An 18,932-nucleotide genomic window follows, 5' to 3' on the forward strand; every position below is an offset into this window, starting at 1 on the left:
ACTTGAGTTTGTTTATCTCAAAGGCATAGGCATTTAGCCTTTTCTTTATATATATATATATATATGAGATAAGATTTGAAATATGTGGTATCTGTTCTACGATGATCAATCTTTATCATCCTACTAACATCTAAACTTTTCTTTCATATCTGGAAGCACTTTTTCTATTGAGAAATTCATTACGTCAATGATTTTCCCAATCTAGTCGTAATAACTAACATTTTAGATATGGAATATGGATGGTCGGTGAAGTCAGTAGTCAATATCTTGGGGCGGGTGGACTTATATTAGGCAAGGAAAAAAAAAAAAAAAAGGTTGTTCACACGATATGCCATCATTTGTAGGACAAAGTTAGCAAATAAGAGCTTTGCAGCACAGACAGACAGCACATTGCCCAATTTATTCACGCATCTTCCCAAATTAGGAGCCATTCACCAACCACATCCCAAAACTAGTGCCAATTGCACTTTGCACTCATAGAACCAAATACAAGACCACCGTCACATTAAGCTCTGAAAGTCTGAAACTTATTTTATGTCCATATATATCTATATATATTCAAGACCCAGACCCAATTTTATCAGACTGGGGATCTGTTTAACTTTGCAATCGCTCTCTTTCTAGCACCAAACACTGCCAACTCTAAAATCTGAATGCTGTTGCAGCAAAGGGGAATTTGCCACTTATAGCCGTCGAGCTATCGATCACTCTCATACCGTAAGTTCTGAAAAATTTACATATTTTTTCACAAAATTATCTTTGCCAGAACCCATCACAACATAAGATTATACAAATCAGAACACAAAAAAAAAAACATAATTTTGATAATAAAAAAAATAATTTGGTGACAATTTGGGTGTTACCAGAATTTCTGAAAAATTCACATATTCTCTCCCAAACTTATCTTATTAGAAAGATCGTAACACAAAAAATTACACAATTTCAATAAAAAAAAAGGTTGGTAACAATTTTGGTGTCACTAAATTTTCTGAAAAATTTATATATTCTCTCACAAACTTATCTTACTACTGAAATATACAATTTCGTTGAAAATTTTGGTAACAATTTCCGTGTTACCGGAATTTTCCTACAAAAAAAAAATTCATATTTCATTAATTTTTCCCAAAATAAATAAAATAAAAAACTCGCATAAAAAAAAAAAAGAAAAAAAAAAAGCGCGGTAAAAATGGCGAGGGCCCCACCAGTGACTCCCTTATACAATCACCGACCAATCTCATTCCCTCCAAACCAATTACTCTCCCGAATCAACGCCAAAACCAAAACCCCGTACAAAATCTCAGCCGTCCACGTCACCGCAATGCCAAGTCAGCAGCACCACCACGAGGCTCAGGCTCAGGCTCATCCGACGCTGGAAATTATAGGCGGAGCAATGGAGTCTGTCCTGCCGGCTCTCAACTCGACCCTGACCCGATTTCCGTACAACCCGTTTCCTTTAATCGGGTGGAACTGCCACGTGGAGACCGTCTACGCCGCCTACTTTCGGTCCCTCCCTGACGTCAAGCTCCGCCGTGAGTGCATCCGCACCAAAGATAACGGCTCCATCGCACTCGATTGGGTCTCCGGCGACCACCGTCACTTGCCGCCCGACTCTCCTCTCCTCATTTTACTGGTAAGTCCCGTTTTTACTCTTTTTACACCACCTTTTACTCTTTTCAGTTCTTGATATATAAATTAAAAAAAAAAAAAAAACTGAATTTTATTTTATTTTAATACTAAATTGCAATTACACCCTAAAAATTGGGGATTATTTTTTATTTCATCCTAGATTTAATTTTTCTAAGTACCTCTCTTAAAATGTGGTACATTGATGGGTAAACCTTTTTTTTTTTTTTGACCAAACATTGATGGGTAAACTTTAAATCCAAACGTTACCTAACTTTGGGGGATACAGATAAAATTAAAATTATATTAAATTTTAAGTGTGTGAATAGCAATTTTTTTTTTTTAAACTTGCCTTGGTGAAAATTATCTTATATGGCCCTTCTGTGAAGCGAGTTTAGGAGATATTTTCTAGTACAGAACATTTAACTGGTTATTGTAGAATATTGTGTTTTATATATAATACATATTTTATAATAATATATAAATGATTAAGATTAGATATTTATAATACATAAAAAAAAAAAAAAAAAAGATGTGTACCATAAAATTACCAACATATTTATATTTATAATAATAATTGTTTATTGTGCCAACTAAGAAGTTATGTCATTATTTATATTTATTATATTTTATGATTGGATAGAATTCTCGAGTGTTATTATTTAATCGAAAATGTTACTCACATATTTATGGTTGTTTATTGTGCCAACTCACTCATGCACTTGGATTATTGGATTATATATATATATATATATATAGATAGGTTCAAGTTACACTGATGTTTACATATTTTTTAAACCATTAAATTTAAATAGATTAAACAGTAAAAAAAAAAAAAACTCTCATTAATACTAATATTCCGATTAATCTTATTTATTTTCTATTATTTTATACATTCCATTCTTATTTCTAAATCCAAAAAAGTCTTCGTCGGCACCAACCAAAAAATATAGCCACAGGCGCCAGACTATGTTGAATAACACAACTATCGCATTTAGTTGTTCCTTGTCTCCACGTTTCTAGACTTTGTCGTAGGTATTGAAAGACTCTAAAAGTATACTTTTACTTTCATATGGAGGTACACCTATCCCTCCTTGGTTGCTTATCCATTTATTCCAATCTGCCCAGTCATCAACAATTTTTTGCCCAGTCTAATGGATTGAAGAGGAAAGGAGCAAAAAGCCACGTTCCCACCATGAACCATATTGATAAAATGATTAGGAAATGGGAAACTGCAGCTCTATGTGATTGGCCCAATATTTGGTACACAAGAAGCAGAATCGTCAGTTCAATGCCCATAATAAAATGGCTGCGAGAATAGAGCCTGTAGTGCTCAGAAAATTTAACATTGACCTGAAAAGGACTTCGACCTGTACCCCTGTATCTTATTAACCTATGAAGCAATGTATTTCCATAATAGTGGGTCTTCGTTGCCAAAGAAAATGTGAAGAAGACAGGAGCCAACTGTAAGTGCATTAATATGAAATCCGTCAATGGCAATTGCATTAATATGAAATCAGTTACCGCACTACGGAATCCACTTTCCAAACTAGTTTGCATCATCAATGGCAAGGACAGAAGAAATCCAATTTGCACAAAAGACTGGGAAGCAAGCGCTTCCTTAAGATGCTTATTTTGAAGATCTCGCTCAGTACTCAGCTCCTTTTCAAGTCCACTGAGAATGAGATAAAGGTGGCCATAGAGAAACACATAGACTGTGAGCACAGTCAGCTGTCAATACCTACGACAAAGTCTAGAAACGTGGAGATAAAAAACAACTAAAAGCAATAGTTGTGTTATTCAACAGGGTCTGGCGGCTGTGGCTTTTTTTTTTTTGTTGGTGCCGACAACCTGGCCATGGAGGTGGAAGGGCCATGGAGGAGATAGAGAGAGAAACATGCAGAGAGAGAGAGAGAGAGTCAGGCGTAATGAGTCTTTTTTTGACCATCAAAAAAAAAAAAATGTAATTTAAACCCATCTTTTATATATATATATATATATATATATATTTTTGAATTGTAACAATATGATATAAAATAAATAATTCTATATGTTATTTTGCTTGAAAACATGATCAAAACAATCATTACTTTTTATTATTTCTCAACAAAAAAAAAAATGTCTAACATTTATGCCGTTCTTGTAGTATTGAATTATTTATTTAAATTCCTATTTCCCCCTATGTACTTTTTCTTTTATTTAATTTTCATGCCAATTTTTTAAGATGTTTTTTAGGAAAAAAAAATTGTGGCCAAAATTCTAGTGTATTTCATACAATATCTATTTTGTCCTGTATATTATTAATTTTGTTCTCAAGTTTAGAGAAAATTATAATTTTGTATTTGAAATTATAATTTCTACTGTGTACTCTATATCAAAATGCAATTTCTTTAAAAAGGTAAGGGAGAATGTAATTGATATATTAATTTTCGAGATGAAATTGTAACTTCTTAAATTTTAAGGAAAAAAAAATTGAACTTGAATAAAGGACAGTAAAGAAAAACTAAAAAACATTAAAAATAGATTATCTCTGGTCTCATTTAGTGATGGATAAACTTTGTTTGTCATCCTTAAACTATACAAGAGAATTACAATCGTTTTTTGCTCTACCAAAACATATCATTTATTTCAAAGCACCAAAAATAAGAAAAAATTTTGGGACACATGACCTAGGATGCTCGGACACTTCATTTGGGGTGCCATGGCCGTGTGCCCGTGTCGTGCCCATATTGTAACATTGTCAAATTTGCCGTATCATGTTATAATTTTTCAAAAATTGCTTGTGTTGTCAAATCATACCCGTACCCGTACCTTTACCCATATATGTGTCCGTGCATCCAAGCACATGACGCAAAATTAGCTCACAATTGAAATCCAATCTGAGAACTAATTGGATTTTCTCTGAGCTTTGACTTTATATATATATATATATATATGTCAGAGTTCAATTTTGTTGCTTAATTATCGATTGTGTTAATTCAATCCCTTTCCACACTTCTTGATTTCTGTGATATTGCTTTTACAAATCCAATTATTCAATTTATAGTTTAGTTTAAACCTTACTAATGCAAGAAGAAAGGGTTCAAAGGAGTTGTGATTTATATGATTTCATAATTTACTTTCAGCTTCAACACATAATTGGGAGATCAAAATAGAAGTTTGGCATTTACTTATTTAGCTTCCATGGTTATAATGGATGGTTACAGCCAGGTTTAGCAGGAGGGAGTGAGAACACGTATGTGAGGCACATGTTGGTTAGAGCGAGAAGTAAAGGCTGGCGTGTGGTGGTGTTCAATAACCGAGGTTGTGGCAATAGCCCTGTCACCACTCCTCAGGTAATACTTGCAGTGCAAGACTCTATGGTTTTTTTTTTTTTTTTTTGCAACTGTTCTGAGCTTGAAATTATACATACAATTTTTGATTTTTGAGAGGCTTCTATAGTATACGTGATTACTATCACTCTGTTGATGCAGTTATTTTCAGCTTCATTTACAGGAGACATGCGTGAAGTAGTGGCACATGTTGCGACTTCATACCCAAAAGCTAATTTATATGCTGTTGGTTGGTCTATGGGGCCAACATTCTTGTTCGTTATTTGGGCGAGGTAGGATAACCATTTAACTCCCCTCCTTTTTTTTGGGAGACCAAGTTGTCCGTATACCTTGTGTTTAGCTGAGTGTTTTAAATAAATATATATTCTTGTACCAACTGTTTTGCTTCTTAAATTCATTCTCTATATTTTATTCCATGACTAATAAGTAAAAGCTTATGAAAAATGTGAATTTGGTTTTAATTTTGCATAATGATAGTTTGAGGCTAAGCTTGAAAATTGTAACAAGTTCTTATTGTTGTAAAATTCTGTTATTTTCTGCTCTACTAAACTCATCAATTCCTTAAAAATCTAAAAAACGAGGTGGAATACTTGACTCTCTTTTTTTCCCCAATTATGCTCTACCTTAGGTGATATTTTCCATTAGATCATAGGCGGATCTGTTCATTTCTCACTCACTGCCTTAATTTGTTCCTAATTTCCTTTTGGTGCATTCAACTTGTTCCCCTGTCACATATTTGCTACCTATTCTATTCAAAAATAGTACTAGATTGTATGTTTACTGTTTTGCCACATATCTGATATTGTGGGACCTTTGAAGAATGGAATGTTAAAAGTAAAAATGTAGAGTTTTGAGCTGAGCTAATTACACTCATGTGACTTTGAATATAACCAGCCTAAAGTTATCATTTTCTGGAGAAGAATATTATATCTTATTGGTCTGGTTGTAAGGAGCCACTCTTGGACTGTATTGTTTTTGCTTGCTTCTTTCCACTTTACTACAAAACTACTTCTTTTTCATTTATATTTTTATGATGTGTTACTTGCAGGAATCTCATACTTGCCCTCTTTCTGGTGCTGTGTCCTTGTGTAATCCTTTCAATCTGGTCAATTCAGGCGAGGACTTCCGTTATGGCTTCTATGACAAAGCTCTCGCAAGTTCTCTCCGCAAAATTTTCAAGAAGTAATACTTTGTTAAATTTCTTTTATGTTCTATCTATTTATATACGCTTGAAATGGATTTCTATGTTCGTAGAAAGTATCATCTGAAATCTCTTGTTTCTTAAGGCATGCTCTTCTCTTTGAAGACATGGGCGGTGAATTCAATATCCAACTAGCAGCCAATGCAAAGTATGTTAGGTACTTTGATGATGCACTAACCCGTGGTATGTGTTTCTTGTACATGAAAGTGAATTTTCCTTTATGGATATAAAGGTATGTCATGATCTTTTAAGAATATGTCACCTCTTATACCTTGCAGTTTCATTTGGTTTCAAGTCAGTGGATGACTACTACTCCAATTCTAATAGTTCAGACTCAGTAAAACATGTTGGAATACCTTTGCTTTGCATTCAGGTAATTTCGTTACCACTTATCATACACTTCTAAAATCATATTTCCTGAACCTCACGTTTAATGTTGAACTGTATGAGCATCTCTGGCAGATCAAATTTTTGCACTTTTGGTCATCTTTTGGTGCATATGAATTTTATAATTCTTTTTTTTTTTTATTCTCTCTCTCTCTCTCTCTCTCTCCTGATAGATAAATACGTTACACATGCACCTGCATGATATTGAACCTTTTGTCTCACCCTTCACTCTTTACATATGGGAGGGGGAGATTCCTTTTGAACAATGAATATATTTCTACATAAAAGGCCGATTATTGCAATCTTCTATTTCAGCAGGAATGATTTCTTTGTGCACATGCATAATACACTCATAATATGTATTATGCATGTTTTGAAGTGCCATATTGGCTGTCCCTTAGAGCTGATATTCATGTCTTGAATCACAACAAACATACTGTTTGGTTTAATGCTCTCCACTTGTCCTGGGTATTGATGAGGTCTGGCAACAGGGAATTTGTTCTTCCATTTCATTATATTGAATTCAGCTGATAAGAGAGTATCAGTGATCTTTTTGATTAACCTCATCCTAAATTTGCCACTAAGATTGGCCAAGTCTTCCTTATTGAAGCACTAGGCAGAGATAAAAATGCTGTTTGTTGAGAAAGCCTGTAGAACAAGAGCGAGGTAGTCTGAATTATGGTTTTAAGTACTGGGTCTGTTAATCAATCCCAGTTTGTGCGATCCGATAGAAGTTACATTTGACATATATTGCATGGTTTTCAAGAGTTGTGCATTACATAATACCAAGAAAGCGTAAAGAAAAATATGCTGTTCACTGAAATTTTCAATTCATTGTTTCAGTGGTCTGGTGAGGCACACAAAGAGAGAGAGAGAAGTTATAAGTTTCTGCATATAGTAAATTATGTGTGTATATTATTAGTATACCCCTCAAATGAGTGTTGGATTTTTCCATTATCATAGGCATAACATAGGACTTGCATTCTTTTAGATATGCATGGCATGAAAGTTATTTTGGCAAAACTGTATGATTAAAATGTGTGGCAATCTTGGAACTTATTTCATTATGCTACAACTAATATCTGGAAGTACACTCATTTAATTGAAGGGAAGCAAAAGATTTAAATGCTATACTTTAATTGGTTTTTGCTGACTTCTTATGTGGCATAATATATTGAAACTTTTGAGAATCATGTTATCAATCTTCAGCATGTGCTATATATTTACATGTTCAGTTGATTGCAGGCAGCAAATGATCCAGTTGCTCCTGCTAGGGGAATCCCTCGTGAAGATATCAAGGTTTGTGGATTGCTTCCTAGTCCCTTAAGCTGTATACTAATATACCAAAATTTATTAATCTCTTAATGCACGGTTTATTCCTTATTCCTAAGGTGACTAACCGCTTTCAAGTTTGTTTATCATCTCAACTACACAAAGCCTTTTCCTTATGAATCAAGGTCTCCTGCAAAATCTTGCTCTCCAATTTTAGCTTAATGCCTTCATCTAGGGTCATATTTTATTCAAATTACTATGGTACAAAAGTTACTTTATTCCCTTAATACTACATAGCCCATAGGCCCTATTTCCAACCACATTGATTCTTAATCCTATGAAGTTATTTAATCATCCTTTTATCGATCGGTTGGGAATGTAAGCATAATTTCCATGTTTTGTGGAGATTGTTGATCACTTTATTCTGCTTGTAATTTAATTTAGATAAAATGTTCAATGAGATTTAACTCAAATGACACCTCCCTCCCCTTGTAAGAGCAAGGAGGTTGGGGAGGTTGTGGTTCTTGACCATCAGATGTGTGTGTTAGTTACCAATAAGATTTAAAAAAAAAAAAAAAAAAAAAAAAAAAAAAAAAAAAAAACGCATTCCTCATCCGAATCAACTTCGTCATGCTGGTATTCCTCTGGCTTTTATAATAACTAAAATAACCTCAATTTGATTTCATCATCTTGATACCCACTAGAAGATAGCTCAACCAACATTTGATTGTTATAACTCTTTTATGTACTACCTACAATTCTAAAACTAGGTTACAGGATCCCAAAAAACTTATATAGATTTTGCCAAATTACAGTAATACTAGCTGAGACTTTATCTTTTTGCTCTGTATGACTTGCTAAAGTAATTTTTAATTATGTTAGTGACTTCCTGACCAAGGAACATCTTACAAACCTCCTCTCTGTATTCCTGAAACTTCAAAAAAAGAACTTCCAGATGATTTGACATTATAAGCTGCATTTCCTGGGAATACAAAAAAAATTTGTGAGTAGTCAAGTTCATTAAGCATATCAAGTACTCAACATGTTCTCCCACAGGAACATTTTGTCCTATGTAATTCCTTTCTCTTGCTGCTTGATTCATTACGCTTGGAGTGCAATATTAAAAAAATAACAAAATAACTTTTGTTTGGGGAGAATAACCTTGAAGGATCTATTCCAAACTTAGGGAAAGAAGATAAAATTGGCTACGGAAACCTTGAAAATGCTCCTATGTGATATTTAACCTGCCCCAATTTGTTGAAATTTAGAGGAGGTTAAGAAAGGTAAAAAAATAAAAAAAAAAATTGTTGGAGGTGTATTGTGGGCCTTTCTTGCTTAACTATTTTACAGTTTGCAGCATTTGAAGTTTTCCATGCAACATGGTTAAACTATAAAGAGACTATTTAACAATGGGAAAAAGTAAGGAGTAGACCTATGCTGGAGTTTGAATTGTCACCTGTAAAATTAAGGACTGCCATCTTGTTATTTGATATATACCATGATTCTGTCAATCTATGGGTGAGTTCTTTTGAAATCTTTGATTTAAAGATATTCTTTGGATCACATGAATCTAACCAGGCTTGTGCTTCCCTATTACTTCCACTTAAAAAAAAAAAAAATGCAAATTTCCTGTGTTTTTCTTCTCTTTCTGTTTACTTTATTGTTTTTATTCTTTAATTAAGTATATCCATTGGTGTTTTGTAGGAAAATCCAAACTGTTTGTTGATAGTGACACCCAAAGGTGGCCATTTAGGGTGGGTTGCTGGTGACGAAGCTCCATGTGGAGCTCCTTGGACTGATCCTGTTGTGATGGATTACCTTCAGCATCTAGAGAGAGTAGCAGGCCTTGCATCACATAGTAATTCAGTAGATGCACAGCAATCTACAGAGGGCTTGCACAGTGTAGAAGTATAGCTAGCAGATGCTTAGCATTCTTACACACACACACATAAATATAATCTATTCATATATAGTCTTGCTATCAAAATTGTGTACAGCAAAATTTACTGAACAAGTTAAATGTCATAAAACTTTAGTGTTACGTATTATCACTGGAACCCGGTAGGCACACCTTCATTGAACCATATTTTTGAAATGTTGATGAATAGAATGAATTTACAGAAATGAATGAACTAAAGATGTAGTATAGTCCAGATTATCTTCTATCTTATCAGTTTGCATGTCATCATTCACCTCGAGAGCATAGCTAGAGATGCCACAATGCGACACTTCTTAGTATATTAGGTGTGACATCTTGTTGCAATAGATCTCATCAACATTAAAATGTCAATTTCATCTTTGTCTTTAAGGTAGTGTTCGTTTACATGGTTTACACCGCACCCAGTTGGTGTATTGCATTTGTTCTGCACTGTTGTGAACAATGAGCACGAGATGGCATTTCCAACCAAACAGTTTTTTCTCTGACCATTGGATGGCAGTTGTGTCTGCACATCCTGTATTTACTATGAGAGTGATTAGATATAAAATCTTCACCGTCAATGGTGCTATAGGGACGTTTCTGGCTTGTCCTTTTATATCAAGGAATAAACTGTTGCTTTCCCTGATACCCTTTAGGACTGAGTTTTTTGTTCTATTATTGAGCTGGAATTGGATAGGGATTCTCTAGCCTTTTTTTTTTTTTTTCTTAAATATTGAGCCTTTCCCTTACTATTTGTCTTAGTTTTCTGGTCTGCTTTTTGGAGTGGTATATTATATGGTTATCCAAAAGTTAATCTCACATCCCTGCTTATCCTCATTGCATGTGGCATTCTATAATTGAGTTCAAATACAATCCTGGCTCCTATTTAGACATCGTAAGTATTTTTTATTGGCCAACAAACTGATTGTATTTGCATTTGAATGGTAGACCATAGAGTGACTTGGCATGCTCTGGCCGCCTCTATCATTACATGTTTTGGTCAAGATCACTCAATCGATGACATTATGGTCTTAAAAAAGATAATGTTCTTGAATAGTATAAGACTTACTTGAATCTGACAAGAATGCCTGTCCGTTCATACCGAAGAAATTTCTGGACTTGAGTTTTGAATGTTCTTCGGAAGTAACCCAAAAGGTGGGAAATCTCACAGAAAACTATGTTGGAAATTAATATTGGTTGCTTTGATTTTTCTATTCTCATAGAGCTTAATATTTACACCAAAAGCCTTCAAACAAAATACTTAACACCAAAAAAAGAAAAAGAGAGGGGAAGGGGGTATTTGAACTAAATCAATTTGTTTCTAGAAATTAAAAAAGCTGGAAATGACTCTTATAACTTTAAATTAACTCATTATTTTAATTTGATTTAATGAAATTGAATATAATTCACTTTTCTTTTATGTGGGTGTTAGTCTCAATTATCACGTGAAGACCTAATTTCATCTAAATTAAAAAAAAATCATATAAATTTTGAAAACATTCCAAATTGAATAAAAAATGATCAAAGTTCATATCAATTTTATTGGAGAAATAATGAAGCTGTAATAAAATATCCCTACATGCTACATCGCTGAGGGCCAAGACCGTACAGATAGTGGCAAAGGCCATCATGGGTCTAGTTGTGGAGCCCATATATTTTTAATATATGAAAACCAAGTTTTTGGGCCATTTTAAAGATAACTAGGAAGGATTTAAGAATCATTTAATATTATATAATTAGGCATAATTTTGTGTCACAATTTGTCATATGACGAGTTGTGATTAATAAAAATATGTCAATGAATTATATGAATATATATTTTTATCAATTATAACTCATTATGTGGTGAATTATAACACAAAATTATGCTCAATTTCTATGATACTATCATAATTCTAGATTTAAACGTGGAGGGGACCCATGGGGATGGGCACTCTCAACGGCTCATTTATGCTCTCGCCGGACCCAAAAGCAAATCCAAAGCATGCCCCAGAGGGATCATTTGTGGGCCCTATGTGACATTGGGGCCTACTTACATGTGGAATTGTGGATTGTGGAGTTTGTCAGTTTACACGTCATTTTCCTTCAATGTCATTCAAAATCAGAAGAGAATCCAACACCTTTAGGCTTTGGGAGATGATGATAATGATGCTACCTTGATAAGAGGAGGAAGCCCATTTATCAAAATACTAATTAAGACAAACATGATTAGAGAATAATAAAGATTAGTAAGGACGAGGATGAACATGGAGAGACCATAAAATATCAAGAAGATTAACATTTTGGAACTTTCCCCAAGTCCTCATCTGCATTGATGGCTCTCTTAGTGCATGCTTCATTTTTGTATTTTGTAAAAGCATTTGCATATGGAATCTTCAAATTATTCTATTTTATCATCTCAAAATTACTTTATTATTTATACTATATCATTTTACAATACTTCCAACATCCTAACTTTTATTTTTTTATTCAACTCATTAAAATAAAATAACTATCCAATAAAATAATACTAATCTAATCTTTCTCCCACCTTTCTCCTCCATCAATGTTTATATCTTTCTCGTTGTTTCTCTCTTTCAGTCACCCATCACCACCACCTCTGCCACAAGAATCCCCCCACCACCACCATGAAATAATCCATCAAATATAGACCGACCATCAGATACAAACCTACCGACCCAGACCACCCCATCAGATACAAACTTCCATCGATACAAACTCATCAGATACAAACCCACCGATATTTTCATGTTTCTAAGCAGATTATATATAACTGCTGGACTTACAAAAACCCATCAATACAAACCCACTGATACGAACCCATCAGATACAAACTCATCGATACAAACCCATTAGTTACAAACCCATCAGATTAACCCACCATCACATACCACCCCAAACCCACCGACCCAAACCCACGCCGCCACCATTGAGACCACCCCACGTTGCCGCCATCTATCACTGACCCAGACCCTAGACCCACACTGCCACCATCGAGACCACCCCACGTCGCTACCATCGATCACCGACCCAGACCCATCTCAAAATTGATCACCGACCTAGCTACCCAGCTTCGGTGGATGCTTTGAACGAGAGAGAATTAGAGAGGGAGTGAGAACTGAGATGAAGAAAGAGACGGTGGAGGTTTTTGAGAGACAAATGCTAAATAGAGTCAACATATGGCATTTAGCATTCCCATTGTGAATGCTCTAAGTTAGCTAATAGGTATTGTTTCCTATATTGCTTAGTGTGCATGCTTGTTTTAATTGTGGAGCCTAATGCATTAGCTAAAATTAAAGAATTCAAGTAATAGATCCGATTACTTATAAATTATAATACTTTTTTAACAATAGGAATTAATCATAATCTTTGTTTAATGAAAAATACGAGTCCAAATCTTTTATCCCACTTTTCTTATCCCATTCTATGCTCCACAATTAAAAAGTTGCCAAATGTCCACTTACTTAATTAAATACTAATTTTCTACTTCTTTTATTTCAGTTTCCTAAAATAAATAAAATAAAAACCAACACAGCTCCACCAACCACCACCACCAACTAATGCTGATGCCTCTTCATCAACGACTATCTACCTCCAATTATGTTTGTGTTCTGATATACCGTACAATTTTTCAAATATGTTGGATGTCCATTCAACCAAAGTTTTCTTAAGCAGCCAATGTTTGTTTTATTTTGAAATCTTCTTAAAATCGAACCAAATGGACCCATGCGTACTCCCATATCATGAAACAATCCCCTTCTATTTCAAAAGCAAAGGCAGGATCCTAAATTCCTAAGACAATAATATCAAAGTATATATCCAACAGAATTTTAGTTAAGTACCAAAAGAAAATCACAGCCAAGAGTCACTTGATATTAGTTTTTTGTTTTTTAGTAAACTTTATCAATCTACCAAAATAGATCATTGGTTGGTGGATTCAATGAACAGATACTAGTAGATGAAAGGACAACACAATTTCTCTATACATGTACCTAGTCAAGGATTTGAAAATAACGAGGCGTTGGTAGGTGGCCGTTGTAGTGGGCCTAGTGGCATCGACTCTGGTTAGTGGTGCTAGACCAGTGGCAGTGACCGATGGGGATGTCTTGGTTTTTAATTTATTTATTTTAGAAAACTGAAATAAGAGAAGGTAGAAAATTAGCATCTAATTAAGTAGGAGGAAACTTAATAATTTTTTATTTGTGGAGCATAGAGATAGAGTGGGATAGGAAAAATTGGATAGAAGATTTGGGCTTGAAAAATACAACCTAATCTCTTGGTATGATAATGAGAGATTATAGTAAATAATTAACTATAAAAGAAACATATTTTTATATGCATTTTTTTAATTATAAATATGATAGGATTTGAAACTATGATGTCCTTTTTATGATTATTGCTCTTTTTTATTAGACTAGGATGCTAATAGATTTCTTTTTTTCTTAAGTAGATTTGAATTGATCTCAAATTCCTTATTTGAAATTAAGAGATTTTATCAGTTAAACTAATTAAAATCTACTTCTACCAATATATTAAAATCAAAATCCACCCCTACCAAAGTATCAAAATTTTAAATTAGCTAGATAGACATAATGGTAATTGGAGAGAAATAATATGTGCCTAATGTCAGCATAAGATTAAAATATAATTCTCTCTCTCTCTCAAAAAATGCCAACAATTAGGGATAAAATTTGCTAGGATAGCAAAAATGTGACTAATTACACGTTTTCTAAATGCAATTCAAAGCAAGAGCGCGTGCGTAAGACCATTTCATACCAAACTCCAGCAAATTAGTTGTCCACACTCCACACTAACTTCTAAAACTTTCCCTTAGTTATAGTATTTTCCAGGAGGGAATTTAATTTGGTTGCTACCTGCTTGTGCTATTAACGTATTTTGATTTGGATAACTACAAAGAGCAAGTTATCCTTGAACCATCAGAAAAATCAATAATACTGAAACTTCCTAATTAAATTCATAGCGTAATCTACCAGTCATGTTAAAGAATGAAATATTACTCTTAAAATATTAAGTAATTTTCCCAAAAGTTAAGGTAATAGTATCATCAAACATAAGTGCAGCTACAATATCTGGTTGGATAGAATGAACCAAGGATATAACCAGAAGAAAAAAAGAAAAAGGGAAAGAAAGGAAAGAGTGGGATTTATGTGGTGGGTTCTGCCTTATCCAGTGGGACCCATGTGTTAAAGATAACGATAGATAGAATAGATATGGGGCCAATTGTGCGTTAAGGGCTGTAGCAATATTTCACTATCATGGTTAGAGACATTGAGGAAATGCAAATATCCAGCAATGGCTTTTTTCTTTTGAGAAGTCAATTAAATAATTAAATGATAAGAGAAGCTGTAAGTATATATCCAGATAATAAGCCAGGTTCTTGCAGGTCCGAACTTTTATAATTATCCTTATCATCGTGCCCACATATTTGAGTTCCCATTCATTTGGACGTCCTAGTCAATATGGAATATGCCACTAGTCACTCGCAATTTGCCATGTGAAAGTTAAATACATAAAAATTACTACAGTATTATTTAGTGGTGAGTTTGACAATAAGGATTTTGAATAGTTGCGACCCCCCCCCCCCAAAAAAAAAATGTAATGTAAATCTAGCAAAAAAGAAGAAGATAAGCTTGCAAGCCCAAGGCGTGCTCATTTTGTATATTCCATGTTGGAAAAGTACTTCAGTGGGCATGCTTGGTTAAAGTTAAAAAGAAAGACATGACACCATGCTGGATACTATCACTTTTTTCCCCATTTTTAAAGTTTTTTTTTTCCCCTTTTTAAAGTTTCGTTTTCAAATTTTCAAAAGATTATTTTATTTAGGCAAATTTTTTTTTTTAAAATTTAATATTTAGGAGAAGAGAATTTAACCTCGGTTGGAAATACGAAGAGGTGTCCACCAATTAAGTTATAAGACTCTTAGCAACTAAACTTTAATTAGGAATTAGTATCATATTTAGTAAAAAGATTTGCATCTAGCTAATACTTAATTAGTTGAGCTAAGTTCTAGACGTGCTAATTAATTGCATTAATTTTTTACCAAAAAAAAAAAGAATACTAAAGAAAAAGAAAAAGTGGAAGAAATTTACATATCTAATCTAAAGACTTAGTTACATGATATATATATATATATATATTGTTAAAATCTTTTACAAAAACTTTAATAAGTTGATCAAAACACTGTTATTTCAAATTTTAATTATTTTTGCAAATGATTGTTAAATAATTAATGATATTATATGTATATTATTATTATTATTATTATGAGTACATGCATATCACACTATCTTAATGCAAGTGTTTTATGAAATTGTTTCTTACACCTAATAATTAATTGCCCTTTCATATTCATAGACATTAAATATTCTTTCTTATTGGATAAGAACATTTAGGATTATTTGCGCAAAGCTGACGACGACAATGACAAAGCAAAGATAATAAATCCATATATGCGACCTGACTCATCCATACGCACGCATGTGTGCATGCATGCATGCATGCAAATAAACCATTAATATCAAAGAGACTAGTACCTCTCTCATGTTCGACAACAACACAAAGGGCATCATCAGACGTTAGCCTCCCATACCTCCTATCATAATAATTCATTACAAATCTTTGCTTTGAAACTATGTTAATTAGAGCAGTAGCAAGAGGAAGGGAAGTTTGTCAATTATCATGGCAGCCAAAAATATGCGTTGTTAATGCCCTAACTCCACCAGTCAATAACGGAGCTAGAATTTTAATTCAGGCAAGCAAGATGGAAAGAACAAGATTGAAAAATGAAATTAACTTAAAAAATATTAATCAATATTAAAAACAACAAAGAATTGTCAATCAAAATAAATAAAAATGAAAGTAATATTTTTTTAATTTCATATCATCAAAATAAATGAACGAAAATAATCAATTCATTATTAATAACAATTAATATAAGAGACTAATCTAAATGCATAAATTTTAAATATCTAATTTAGATAAATCAATGTAAAAGTAATAAGACTATAGAAATAAATTTTGTATGTGTATCTTTAGGGCTGTCCACGGGTCAGTCCAGGTCAGGTTTGTGCCCAACTCGGAACCGACCCAGTAACTTCGGGTTTTCCATTCTTAGACCCGCCGCTGACCGGTGAACGGAGTTGGTTCGAGTGGTCAGATTTTCGCCAAGTTCAGATCGATCCTCAGTCAGTTTCAGGTTGTGCGAAAATCTGCCAGATTTTGCCAAAAGCAGCTGGATTTGGTGAGACCTAACCGGATCTTGACGAGATCTCGGCGGATCTCGAAGAGATCAGGTCGATCTCAGCGAGATCTGGCCGGATTTCGATGAGATCTCGGCATATCGAACAGAAAATGGGCGATTTTCCTTCGAGTTCAGGCCAGATCTCAACAGATTGGACAGAAAATGGGCGATTTTCCTTTGAGTTTAGGCTGGATCTCAACAGGTCGGATAGAGAATGAGTGATTTTCCAGTCAGATACGGTCGGGTCGGTTAAATATCGGTTTCTCAGCCTAAAACTGCCAACCGACCCGCCGTTTTCGGGTTCAGGGAGCAGAGACCCGCCGTCGACCCGTCACCGGCGTCGGGTCGGCCGGTTCTCGGGCTGGATCGGACGATTTGGGCGGGTGAGTCGGGTTTCAGATTTGGCTGGACACCCCTATGCATCTCACCACCTTGATTGCTTTAAAAAAAAATATATGAAAAAATAAAGTTTTTTTTTTCCTTAATTCTTCACAGTATTTAATTTTTTGGATCTATGGCAAAACAATATCATTTTGTAATTGTAAAAAAGTCAACAAAAATAAAATGGTAGTGAAAATTTTTTTTTTAACATAGAGGTTTTTTTAGTATATGGACATAACTAGTTTTGTTTTTGTTGCTATTATTATTATTATTATTATTATTATTATTATTATTATTATTATTATTATTATGTGTAAATTATAGGATCCAGTAATTAAAGCCTCGTGGACTTGTGGTTGAGGTGCATTGAGAAAGTTTTTCTAAAAAGGTAATTAGCTAGAAAACGTGTAGTCATGAGCCTGTGAGTGATTATATATAACGGGTAAATTTGGAATAAGGAAAAAAAGCATGGGACAAGATTGGTATGATAGTAGAGGTGTTTGAGTATTGTTGTTTAAAATGATGCAAAAACTGTGGTTTAAAAAGTGTTGTAATTAAAAACACTTATTTAAAGTACTAATAATGCAAAAAAATGTATTTGATACTATATTTCTAATAACGTCTTTTCAAAAGTGAAAAAACATAATTGTGTGTTTGGTATGTATGTTTTTTTATTTATTTTAAAGTGATGACATGTAATCTAATCAGTGAGACTTACAATTTTATTTTATTTTATTTACAAAAGTGTCATTGAACAATGTTAGTTGAAAACAAAAAAGTAGAGAAGTTTTCTAAATTCAGTATTTAAATACCCTAAAATGAGAAACGGAACTCAAACACTCTTAAAAAATATTTCTTACCAATCTCATTGTTTTTTTGGGGTCCATAGTTAACAGTGTTTAAATATTAAAAATTGTTGTTTGAGTTATCTTATCAAATAGACCCATAGTCTTTGGAGTGTTGAAGACTACTAGTAACTTTTTTTTTCCCTACCTTTTGGTGTCAGCATGTCAGGTTTCATTGTTCTCAAGTATCAAGTGTGGAGTATTTTGTTTTTTGTTTTTTTTTTTGTTTTGTTTTTTTTTTTTTTTTTTTTTGTTGGGGCAGATTGCTTAATAGTAGTATTTATGTGAAATATCTGGTGGAGTCGGGGGGGCAGTTGCCCCATCTCCCCGCCCCCCTCCAACTCTCTTTGGCTTCGCCCCTACCACCAGTAATAAAATTGATAGTGATAGTAACAAAATTGACTCTCACTCTCTCTCTCTCCCCATTTGTAATAACTCAAGTACGTACGAAGAATCACTAGTAACATTTGTATTACATCACAAAAGAACTAGTCAAATCATAATTGAAGTTCATCATAATTATATAACTAAATTTGACTTAGTAAACAATCAATATGTCAATACGATGTGCTCAAATAACAATATATGTACACTTTTCTAATCCAATCCACATAATCTAGACTTTTCTAATCCAATCCGCATAATCTAGAATATGACAAGTTAAGTTCCTAATCAATACATAGGGAATGAAGGTTTTAAGAAATGGAAAAAG

The 18,932-nt window shown here is 33.7% G+C and overlaps 1 protein-coding gene across 1 annotated transcript; it reads left to right on the plus strand.

The window, feature by feature from the left end:
* Positions 1-383: 383 nt before the first annotated feature.
* On the plus strand, positions 384-9,939 carry LOC112022174 (embryogenesis-associated protein EMB8). The gene is given in 9 exon segments (XM_024054751.2): positions 384-1,630; positions 4,830-4,958; positions 5,097-5,190; positions 5,193-5,227; positions 6,004-6,137; positions 6,242-6,339; positions 6,435-6,529; positions 7,789-7,842; positions 9,520-9,939. Coding segments are annotated over 9 exon segments (1,293 nt in total). The 5' UTR covers positions 384-1,186; the 3' UTR covers positions 9,730-9,939.
* The last annotated feature ends 8,993 nt before the right edge of the window (positions 9,940-18,932 follow it).

Source organism: Quercus suber, unplaced genomic scaffold, assembly GCF_002906115.3.
Source record: "Quercus suber isolate HL8 unplaced genomic scaffold, Cork oak 2.0 scaffold_45, whole genome shotgun sequence".
Taxonomy (NCBI): Eukaryota; Viridiplantae; Streptophyta; class Magnoliopsida; order Fagales; family Fagaceae; genus Quercus; species Quercus suber.